The sequence below is a fragment of the Arvicola amphibius genome, chromosome 17 (genome assembly GCF_903992535.2).
Source record: "Arvicola amphibius chromosome 17, mArvAmp1.2, whole genome shotgun sequence".
Classification (NCBI taxonomy): domain Eukaryota; kingdom Metazoa; phylum Chordata; class Mammalia; order Rodentia; family Cricetidae; genus Arvicola; species Arvicola amphibius.
This window is the reverse complement of record NC_052063.2, coordinates 17,498,200-17,510,987: the sequence shown is the minus strand read 5'-3', so window position 1 is coordinate 17,510,987 and position 12,788 is coordinate 17,498,200. Positions and strand designations below refer to the sequence as shown.

The 12,788-nt window shown below is 34.5% G+C and overlaps 1 protein-coding gene across 1 annotated transcript in view; it reads left to right on the top strand.

Annotated features, from left to right (window-relative positions):
- The window catches only part of Lrriq1 (leucine rich repeats and IQ motif containing 1), a 140,471-nt gene extending 128,834 nt beyond the window's left edge, over window positions 1-11,637 (top strand). The window contains exons 24-26 of the mRNA XM_038314967.1: window positions 479-629; window positions 2,710-2,770; window positions 11,485-11,637. Of these exons, the coding sequence (XP_038170895.1) occupies window positions 479-629; window positions 2,710-2,770; window positions 11,485-11,637 (365 nt within the window). The remainder of the gene's footprint in view (window positions 1-478; window positions 630-2,709; window positions 2,771-11,484) is intronic.
- Window positions 11,638-12,788: the final 1,151 nt, after the last annotated feature.

Below are 12,788 nucleotides of genomic sequence, written 5' to 3'. Positions count from 1 at the left end.
ATCAGCTCCCTCCTCTACCATATAAGCAAGTATCACAATGAAATTCATTGTTTTGAATAATTAGCATGAACTATTGATAATTGAAAATAAGAGCTTACACAAAGCTCAATTCTGTAAAATCAAAAGTCTGTTTTAAATACCTTTGTTATAATCTATAAATTATATTGTATATGAGGATGGTATAAGGACATTTGGATCTTAAAATAAGTCTAAAAACAAGGCTATTCCTATAAGAAAGGTCTATTGTCTCTCCGAAACAACCGAGTTTTCTAAAGGATGCTATTTTTAAACAATGGTAACTGCATTAATTTTTTTTCTTTTATTCTTCAAAGTAGATGCAATTGAAACTGTAACAGGAGATGCTTACCTCCTAATAACTGACGTTTCTTAGTCACCACGCTTTGTCAATACCCTTTCATTGTAGTGAAATTCCTAGCATCGTCTCAGCTGCCTTCCCTGGTTTTAATTCTTTGAATGTTATACATTTCTTCCCAAGGCGAAGAGGAAGACGCCCTAACCAAGCCAACCACTGTGGATGAAAAGTTAGAAAAGAGTAAGGAGTACACCTACCAGTGGCTTCATACACAAGTGGGCTTTCCAGAAACAACTAGTTCCAGAACCCTGAAATGGTGAGGTCATTCCCTTCAAATTAGATTTTTGTATCGTAAACCAATCTTGCAAAGTGAAACCTGGGTTAATTGTGCTAAAACAAATACCACTTCCAAGCCAAAAGCAAATACATCACATCGCCAGAGGCTTTCATACAGCGTGGATTTAATTGTTCTTTACAGTTCTCACCAAAAGTGTTTAGGGAGAGCTCTATTCTGTTATGCTTAAAACCAACACACGAACCAAGCAGTCTCCTCTCCTTCATCAAGAAGACTGTGGTATCTTGTAACTCTCGTCATGTCAATATACAGATTTGTTTTAAAAATTAGTCACTTGTGAAACTGACAGCTACATTTCTGGATTAAAGTTTTACGATGATATATGTGGCGTGAACTTTTATACAGGAGGACCTCAGCCCCTTCAACTTCTTACAAAACTTGGACATCATATGAAAACAAAACTAAAATGGAAATATTTTGCTTTTTTAAGTATATATTGTGATCAGAGAACGAAATAAAAACATCAGTAATCCATGTTTTCACATGAAGTATTACAATTAATGCTAACAAATTTATTTCATGTTTACATTATTCAGGTTAACTGAATTCATAGGAATATCATTCTTAGAATGATAACAGATGCAAATCTATGAGTTATCTCTGTTAACTAGATATGAGAGAGCTTGTTCCAAAGTTAAAGTGTTAATATAGATGTTATACAGTGGAAAATATAAACAATATTTTAAATGCTTAAACTTTTAATATTATCACTTACTAGTAAGTAAAATCTGTATCTCGTAGATGAAACAGACACTCCCTCAGATTGTCTATTAACTATGTATAAAAGATTTCTTTGAAATATATTCCAAAAATCACTTTATTTTTATTAATTTTTTCACTGTAGAATTTTTTAATTTTTTATTGATTTTTTTTTACTGATTTTTATTGAGCTCTGCCTTTTTCTTTGCTCTCCTCCCTCCCTCTCCCCTCCCCTTCAACTTTCTCCCAAGGTCCCCTTGCTCCCAATATAGAAAATCTGTGTGTGCACATGTGTGTACACACATAACACCTGGATTTTTGGAGAAGTGCATGTATATGTGTGCAAATGCAAATGTATGTATGTTTTGTTGAAGTCAGTAGCCATATTTTAAAATATCATTTTTGAGTGACCCTTTGTTTTATTTTTTCTATTAGTTCTTTTACAGTTTCATACAATGTGTTTTGATCAGATTCATTTCTTTCCAACAACTCTTTCCAAATTCACAACCCCTTCTCCACCGACACAATTTATGTCTTTTTTTAAACATAATTTTGTTTGAGACATGGTCACTTGTTAGTCTGGGAATCACTGATTTAGGCTAGGTTGGCTGCCCAGCAAACTCTACGGATCTGTTTTTCTCCCCCCTCACCCATACCCACAGTTCTTTGATTCTAAACACAGAGCACCATGCCTTAAATGCTCGGTATTGAACCATCTCTATAGCTCCCAAAGACAATTTTTTTTAAGAGCCGATATCAGAATATTTTACCAGAGCAAAATTAAACTGCACTGTAAATATTTGTAGGGTGCTCCAAACGTAGTAGAACACTAAAGTAGAAAACTTTGCTTGCTTCCAGTGAAAATTTAAGACTGGAAAAAGTACCAGTGATGATTCAGGCTTGTAAGCCCAGTCCTTGGAGGCGGAGACAAAGTTTAGGCTTGCCTTTGAATACATGCTGAGTTTGAGTCAAGCCTGCACTGCGTGAGACACTGTCTCAAAAAGCCAAAGAAAAATGGGAACAAAATAAGCAAATGTGATTAAAATATACTTAGATTTTATATAATTTATTAAATATCACTGTTAGCTCTTTCAGATGTTTGCTCATTAACATTTATATTTTTAAAAGAGACATGCCATTGAAGTATTATTTAGATATTATTTTTTGTGAAACTTAATTTATATATAATAGCGGAATTATATATATTTGATATGTGCATTTATTATATATAACAAATTAAAGCTGTTGTCTCTATTTTATGAATAAAGATGTTTGGGCACTTTTTAATATTCTTACTCTATATTTATACTGTTACTTTTTTTCCTTTCTTGCCACCATGAAGCAATCACTTCTTGCCTGAGTTAGATCCAGATGTACTCAATGGTGGAAGAGTTCAACTTGTGGTAAGAAATATGTTTAAAGTTACAGAAAAATGTTATAGACACACATACTCAATAAATAACACTTTAAAATATACTCATAATATGTTTAAACTATGGAATATCACAACTGTATCTATTTTGGGGAAACCTCAAATGCCGTGTGCTAAAATAATAACACATTTTCTTGACTTAATTTATAATGTTACAATATGACATTGTTTAAAGTAATAATTTTATTTGACAGATGTAAAAATATTAACCTGTTACCATTTTAAAACAAAATTACTCTGGATGGGAAATTGCTTAATGAGATTATTTTCTTGAAAATTTTAAGAGCCAAATACAAAGATTACAATTGGAAGAAACAGCAATATGAGTTTCCAGCTTGGAAAATCAAACTGTATTAAAAGTAACAAGTGATTAGCAGCTTAACTCCTCCAAGTTTTATGGAGTGCAGTGGTACTCTGGTAAGTATTATTTGAGCTTTAAGGCCACATTCTAATCATCTCAATAAGAGTGTCGTCTAGAAAATGGAAGGCATATGCTTGTTAAATTCACTTTTCTGTAAGCTACTTGAAGAAAGACTTTGTAAATAGAGGACTATGGCTAACATTGGGATCTAGAAAATTAGATCTCATAAAAAAGGCAACTTTTCAGCGTGGTCTCAGAAGTTTGGAGGAGGGCATCATGACTGATTACAGTGGAGAACACCTCCCTTTATAAAAGACTACCAAATCTCCCTAGCTCGGATTCTACATTGACCAAGGAAATGGATTATTATTTTGTTTTCCAGTGAGAATTTCACAGCCAAAGTTACTTTTCTTTATGATAAAAATAATATTATGGCTGTAAGAGCACTTCCATGCCATTTTCTTGAACATTTTTCCAACGACTTTCCTGAATTTGAGCAATAATTTATGTCTATGTGGTGTGTAATATATATTTGTATACATAAATATGTACATTTAGACAGAGAATAAAAGGACAAGAAAATTTTATGTCCCTATTCAAAATTATTATTCATTAAATATTATCCTACATTCTAGTAAAATTCCTCTGTGAGGGTGTCATGCATATTATACTAGGAATTTTAGAACATCAATCTGATATATATATATATATATATATATATATATATATATATATGACTGTATTTTTGCACAAATTTATTAATGGACACTCTTTTTCCTTCCTTCCTCCCTTCATTTTTGGGTGTGGGGGGGGGGGCGCAGAGATTCTCTGTGTAACATTGCTGGCTGCCTTGAAACTTGCTTTGTAGACCAGGCTGTCCTAAAACTCACTGAGATCCACCTGCCTCTGCCTCCTGAGTGCTGGGATTAAAGGCGTGTGCCAATAGGAAGGAAGAAAAAAAACATTAAATGGCAACAAATTATTAATAATGGAGATAAAACCATTTTTATACCTCTTATTAAACTTTAATATTATAGCACAAGGCTATAATCAAACTTAATTTCTTCATGTAAAGGAGCAAGGGCAAAGCAACTGAGAAAAACAGAAAATATCATTTTATAATATTGTAAAATATTTATAGTGTAAAATATATAAGAAAATATGTTAACAATATATAAAAGTATGTTGATAATTGGATTAAATAGATAAATGAAGCAAATTCTGGGGTTTTCCAGAGAATAACCATGTTTCAGGTTATAAATTATTCAGATTTTAAACTCTGAGAATATGTTGTCAATGAAATTACCCCTTCCATGTTAGTATACTTGTTGGTATTGTAGTCATTCAAGAATTGTTAGGTAACCATATTATTGTGGTATTATGTGTAAGTCCTCTGTTGTTTCTAGGGTACATAATTGTACAGAAGATATCCTGTTCCTCTGCTGTTGTAGTCCTTCTATACCCTCTTCCACGATGTTTACAGAGGCTTAGGTATAGGAGTTTTATTGTAGATGTATCCATCCCTGCTGAGCTCACCATGGCGACTTAACCGCTAAATTATGATCAGCTGTGATTTTTGTAATGGACCATTTGCTGCAAAGTGAGGTTTTGTTTTCTCTGTCTTGAATAGGGTGAGAACTACATTTATCTGTGGGTATAAGGATAAGTTTTGCAATCTAGTTTAGAATTAAGCTGATCTAGTAACATAGTGGTAGTAGTTTCTGCTCTATGATCTTATGTGTGCCAGGACGTTCATTAGGTTTCTAGTTCCAGATGTGATTCCCTTCCTACTGAATGTACCTTCTGTCTAATTAGACAGTTCTTGCTTACCACCACGCTATGAAAGCCACTCTCGAACCTGTAGTGATATTTTGGCCTGTTGGTCATGCTGTGGCTCACGCTGATGTAGGAGGGGGAAATTTCACAGTACACACCCCTATGCAAATACAGACAACTAATGACCGCTGATAGAAGGAGGTTCTGTCTCTCCCAGGGATGATCCCCCGAATTGATTATCCAATAACAACTAGTCAGCCCTGAAATCAAATGCACACAAACAAGATTGAAAAACTCAGCAGACTGTAGTTATATATTTACATGCAAATGTGTCTAACAACATATATGTATCTAACAATATACATATGTCATATTTGTAACAATAACAACAAAAGAGAGACCATCAATTTGAAGAGCGATTATTGGGGGTGGTATGGAGTGGTTCTAAAGAGAAAAGTGTAGAGGGGGAAGTGTACGTATATTTTGATTTTTTTAATTAAAGAACTTTAATGAAGAAAATTAAGAAACATATATGCAACAGATGAGCTACTAAATATTTTTCCTAAAGTAATAAACATTCATTAAGAAAATAGTCCAAAGGAGGTTGAAAGTTCATAGCACTAAGTGCCCACTTAAAGAAAACGGAGAAAGCACTCATTGGTGACTTAACAGCACACCTGAAAGCTCTGGAAAAAAAAGAAGCAGACTCACCTAGGAGAAGTAGAAGACTGGAAATAATCAAACTGAGGGCAGAAATCAACAAAATAGAAACACAGAAAACAATCCAAAGAATCAATGAAACAAGAAGCTGGTTCTTGGAGAAAATCAACAAGATTGACAAACCCTTAGCCAAACTAATCAAACGGCAGAGGGAGAACACACAAATTAATAAGATCAGAAATGAAAAGGGGGACATAACCACAGACACAGAGGAAATTCAGAGAATCATTAGATCTTACTACAAAAGCCTGTATGCCACAAAATTGGAAAATGTAAAAGAAATGGACAGTTTTTTAGATAAATACCATATACCAAAGTTAAACCAGGACCAGGTAAATGCTCTAAATCGTCCTGTTAGTCGCGAAGAATTAGAAACTGTTATCAGAAACCTCCCTACCAAAAAGAGCCCAGGACCAGATGGTTTCAATGCGGAATTCTACCAGAACTTCCAAGAAGACCTAATACCTATACTCCTTAAGGTATTTCATAATATAGAAACACAAGAGTCACTGCCAAATTCCTTCTATGAAGCTACAGTTACCCTGATACCTAAACCACACAAAGACTCAACCAAGAAAGAGAATTACAGGCCAATCTCACTCATGAACATTGACACAAAAATTCTCAATAAAATACTGGCAAACCGAATCCAAGAACACATTAGAAAAATTATCCATTACAATCAAGTAGGCTTCATCCCAGAGATGCAGGGCTGGTTCAACATACAAAAATCTATCAATGTAATCCATCATATAAATAAACTGAAGGAAAAAAAAAACCATCTGGTCATCTCATTAGATGCTGAAAAAGCATTTGACAAAATTCAGCACCCTTTTATGATAAAGGTCTTGGAGAGATTAGGGATACAAGGGTCATTCCTAAATATAATAAAAGCTATTTACAGCAAGCCGACAGCTAACATCAAATTAAACGGAGAGAAACTCAAGGCTATCCCACTAAATTCAGGAACACGACAAGGCTGTCCACTCCTTATCTCTTCAATATAGTGCTTGAAGTTCTAGCAATAGCAATAAGACAACATAAGGGAATCAAGGGGATTCAATTTGGAAAGGAAGAAGTTAAACTTTCATTATTTGCAGATGATATGATAGTATACATAAGCGACCCCAAAAACTCCACCAAAGAACTCCTACAGCTGATAAACTCCTTCAGTAACGTGGCAGGTTACAAGATCAACTCCAAAAAATCAGTCGCCCTCCTATACACAAAGGATAAGGAAGGAGAGAGGGAAATCAAAGAAGTATCACCTTTCACAATAGCCACAAATAGCATAAGATATCTGGGAGTATCTCTAACCAAGGAAGTGAAGGACTTATTTGACAAGAACTTTAAGTCTTTGAAGAAAGAAATTGAAGAGGATACCAGAAAATGGAAGGATCTCCCCTGCTCGTGGATTGGGAGGATCAACATAGTAAAAATGGCAATTCTACCAAAAGCAATCTATAGATTCAATGCAATCCCCATCAAGGTCCCAACAAAATTCTTCACAGAACTTGAGAGGACAATAATCAACTTTATATGGAAAAACAAGAAACCCAGGATAGTCAAAAAAAACTTATACAATAAAGGTACTTCTGGAGGCATTACCATCCCTGACTTTAAACTCTATTACAGAGCTACAGTATTGAAAACAGCTTGGTATTGGCATAAAAACAGAGAAGTTGACCAATGGAATCGTATAGAAGACCCGGATCTTAAACCACAAACCTACGAACACCTGATTTTTGATAAAGGAGCCAAAAGTACACAATGGAAGAAAGAGGGCATCTTCAACAAATGGTGCTGGCATAACTGGATGTCAACCTGTAGAAGAATGAAAGTAGATCCATATTTATCACCATGCACAAAACTCAAGTCCAAATGGATTAAAGACCTCAATATTAATCTGAACACATTGAGCTTGATAGAGGAGAAAGTGGGAAGTACTCTACAACAAATGGGCACAGGGAACCGTTTCCTACGCATAACCCCAGCTGCACAGACATTAAGGGCAACATTGAATAAATGGGACCTCCTGAAGTTGAGCAGCGTCACTAAGACACAAAGGCAGCCTACTGACTGGGAAAAGATCTTCACCAACCCTGCAACTGACAAAGGTCTGATCTCTAAAATATATAAGGAACTCAAGAGACTAGACGGTAAAATGCCAATTAACCCAATTAAAAAATGGGGCGCTGAACTGAACAGAGAATTCTCAACAGAAGAAGTTCGAATGGCCAAAAGACACTTAAGGTCATGCTCAACCTCCCTAGCTATCAGGGAAATGCAAATCAAAACAACTTTGAGATATCATCTTACACCTGTCAGATTGGCTAAAATCCAAAACACCAATAATAACCTTTGCTGGAGAGGTTGTGGGGTAAGGGGTACACTCATCCATTGCTGGTGGGAATGCACACTTGTGCAACCACTTTGGAAAGCAGTGTGGCGGTTTCTCAGGAAATTCGGGATCAACCTACCCCAGGACCCAGCAATTCCACTATTGGGAATCTACCCAAGAGATGCCCAATCATACTACAAAAGCATATGCTCATCTATGTTCATAGCAGCATTATTTGTAATAGCCAGATCCTGGAAACAACCTAGATGCCCTTCAGTGGAAGAATGGATGAAGAAACTGTGGAATATATACATGCTAGAATACTACTCAGCGGTAAAAAACAATGACATCTTGAATTTTGCAGGCAAATGGATGGAAATAGATTCTCAATATTTAAAATTCTCAAAGAATTTTGACACATATTCATTTTAAATATTACGCAATATTTTTAGAATAGTTTTGTTCATAATAGCTGCAAAACTTAACGCAACCAAAGTCCACTTAGTGCGTGAAAATATAACAGTGGAAGACAGACGAAGTGGATGTAAAATGAAATCGTTGCATGGCAATAATCAAGAAAATATTAACATGCACACAGAACATAATAATAAATAGTTTACCTCAGATTATTGTAAAATATTATAAGTTTCAATCATTTCACATTCTGAAAATCACCGTGCTGACTCCATAGAGAGTGTACAAGTAGTTGCTGCTTAGCTGAAGGGTGCAGGAGCATAAACGGCTTTCTTTGGAATAATGAAACAGTTTTTTTGACTTGATTGCAATGGAAGTTATAACAATATGGATATATAATGAAGAATAATAAAACAACAATTGAAACAGAAATTACATTTAAACTCTGCTCAAGATATAACAGGGTCTGTTTTTTTTTAAGTATGATAATAGGTGACTAGAGACAGGGTTTGGTGTGTAGATCATTGGTTGCTCTTTCGGAAGACCTGGGTTCATTTCGCAAAACCCACACTGAGTCTCAGCCCATCTGTAACTGAGTTCAAGGAGAGTCAACTCCCATTCTGGCCCCTCCAATGTCAACACATAAGTAATACTCAGACATACATGTAGGCAAACCATGCACATTGAGAAATAATTAAAAATTTGAAAGTATATTATTATTATGCCTTCACTTAAAAAGTGAAAATCATGTAAATGTTTCTTAACATCATATTGATTAAATATTTGCCCATGTTCTCTACTAATTTATATGTAAAACTTTATCGTTGATTATGTTGTGGCTGTTGTAGATAGATCAAACTCTAAATATTTATAGTTTTCTGTTCCAAATTCTCATTCTTTTAGTGAGATGCAGTTGGGCTTTACAAGTGCACAGGTGAACTGCAAAAGGAAATATCCAGAAAACAGAACTTAAAAAAATGTTTTTCAAAGTTACCATTTGGTAAATAATTGATATTGTTCTCCATTTAGAATACTCTTATCTGAATTGAGTCTACTGATCCCACTATTTAACATTATAGTGTTTAACATATATTTCTGTAACGTAAATATTAAATTTGTGCTTAGTTATGTCTTTTGAAGAACAGTTATCCTTCTGTCTTCATTGGACCCATATTAATGGACTTAATATAAGAATGAGGTATTTGGGGAAATACCCTGTGTAGTGAACCTGTAAATATGTCTTTCTTATTGTTTTCTATGCAATGCACTAGGACATCCACCCACATGGAATTTATTTTGCATTAGTTGTTACTTGTATGGGATAGCTGATTAAGCTATAGGGATGGATTGTCTAAGTTACATGTAAACACTGCATCTTTTGACATATATGACTTGCCACCCTCAGTAGTCAACATGGTCCTGGATTCAAAGGAATTACTGAATAAGTATATTTGCACATTCAGTCTGATTTTATGTCACTGTGGCAAATCAAAAAAAAAAAAAAAACCCATGAAGGAAAGATTTCTTTTGATCCACTGTTACAGAGGTATAAATCCAAAGTCACTGGAATCTGTGTTTCTGGGACAATGGTGATAGCAGCAAAGCATTGTTGGAGAGGAACATTTTATGTTTTATGGTTTAAATTTGAGATATGGCCCACAGATTTGTTTATGGAAGTCTAGAAAAGTTTGCTCATTAATTTGTATGTCTTTAGCTTTGGGGACTATTCCATTGTGTATACAAATTTAAAATGTGTTATACAACGTAAATGTGCACAAATTTTGTAGATTAAAAATTATATTTATTTCAGAAAAGCAAACATTTTTATTCATTTGTGAGTAAGAATGAGAAGGTGGGAAGAGAAAGGGAAAAAAACGACAAACCAGATGTGGTGTATGTTTATATTCTTATCACTAGAGAGCTCCAGGGCAGCCAGGAAGAGAGCAGAGATCCAGTGGTGAGAGGGCAGGAATAGGGAGGGATGAGGAGAAAGAGGAATAGAAGAGGAGGCGGGGGATGGAGACAGAGGAAGATGGTGACGTGAAGGAAGGTTGAGGAGGGGGAGGAAAGGAGAGGACAGGGAAGAGGGGAGAGAGAAGGATGTGATATCTAAACGTGAAAGAGCGTATTTAGATTCTGATTCCTTGAGTCTATATAACTCGTTACGCAGAGATAGTTCTCTAAACAGTGGTGGTTTCTTCCCTTTGTTTCACTGTGCTTAAGTTTTCCTCCCATCAACCATTTAGGGCAATACTCTCACGGGAATCCAATTATAGAGTGGTTTAGGGTATTTCCCATCCACTTAGAGACTGCTTTGATTTTATAACAGCATATTCTCCACTTCACAGCTCAGTCTCCGTAAATTCCTAATGATTCAAGACATTCTGTAAGAGAATATTCTGTAGGTAACAAGCAAGTTTTTTGATGTTAAGTGTCAATACACCATAGTAATAAAAGTACGATAGTAATTTCAGATGACTGAATAATCCATTGGGTGCATAAAAATGCCTTGAAATTACTATATATTTAACATTACCTCAAAATGAGATCATTTGATGTGTAATATTTCACACTGATAATGGTTATAATGAAAGGGTATGTATAGTCTGTGATGCAGTGGTTCACAAATATGCAAAATCCATTTCAAGGATTGTTGATAGAAAATAATGCTGTAGCCGGTTTAATAAAAGTAGTATAAAATAATATAATATGGCATCTTTAACATTTAATTAACTATTAAATAATATACTTGATCAGTAAGTGAGGTTAAGCTGTTTATAGTTTCACCCATTGGCTTTAAGATTGATTTTCATCAAAATTACTGTACTAAAATGTTTTCTTTTGTTGTACAGACTCAAATAGCAAACCTCAATTTTAAAATCGGCTCTTATTTGCAAAACATCCTTTGACATAGTGCATTTGTTCTGGCTGGGCAGCAATAAAGGATTGTGGTATCATTTTGAAGAAGGTTGTTTGACAGAGCCTGTTTGTTTATTTGGGGTAATGTGAGCTGCATTCAGAAAATGCCATATTTTGTTTCATGATTGTATACATTCTCTCTCGTTGCTCCCAGGCAAGACTTGTAAGCAGAGAAGACACGGATTTAGACCTTTTTTCCATGACCAGTGGGAGTTCTTTGTCTGTGAACAGAGACAAAAAAAGCCAGGCACACAGATACTCATCGGGATCTTCAAGTAAGCTATGGTTTCCTTCAGAATTAATCTAGAAATCACAGATGAATTGACGGAAGCTAATGCCAGCGAGCATTCTTTGACAGATAAGGGTTAGGGTACCAACCATCAGTGCTACCCACAGACGTGCCTTTGGCCTCTTTTCTTCCATTACATGGCTTCTTTGATATGGACCAAATTAAATTATTTCTAAAATTAACAGCATCAGTATTTCTTTAATTACATTATGTCAGTCCAGGCTCTTCCCTCTTCCACACCCTTGATCATGTTGAATTCTTTGATCTTTTTTTTCCTAAAGATTTTTAGGATAACTTTTTTTTTAACAGTAACAATATCAATTATTATTAATTTTAAATCCAAGAACAGGCTAATAAGTCAATCTTCCTCAGTCACAGAAAGTAGAATTTGTGTATTAAACCAGAGCATTTAGATCTTTATCATTAATAAATGTTTTAAAGAAATTTACCTTTTAAAGAAAAATTCCAAATGTAGCAGAATTTTACATGATAAAGTAATGAATGGACATGCTTTTAACAAGTACTCTAATTTGAAAGATATCATTCTGATTTGTTTGTGACAGGTGACTTTATAGTCATGCTTATCTCATGTGTCTATTATCTGTCATTTTTAATTTAAGGGTGTAACAGCCTGATATACAGGTATAAAATCATATCTTAAAAATATATAGCAGTCATGAACTCTGAAAAAAAGTAAAGATGGAAAAATATCTGTATCTTGTGGCATTTCATAGTAATAAACCCTGTTTTTCTAAATTTTCATTTAATTTTTATCCTTTACACTTTGAAATACCCTGGAATATGTCATGATACACTAATCTAAAAGGTGTTTCATTTCATATTATATATGGTAATTTTCCAAAACCCAGTGAAATTCAAGTCTACACATAAGTTTATGCAGCCTTCTCACTATTCATTCTGAAAGCTTGATCTTATATCCATACAAAATTAATATTCTATTGCATGTGAAAAATTCAGTAATCCTGTTGATGCATTCCAGGTAAAATCAAACCTGAAAATGATTCTGGGGCCTTTACTTTTCATCCAGGTACTTGAACTTCAGTAGATTATAAGAATTTAAATCCCTTTACATACGCGACTTAACTGTGATAAATGTTAGTTTACTTTTACAATAGTTATTTCAATAGCTCTAACTTGTGCATATTCTA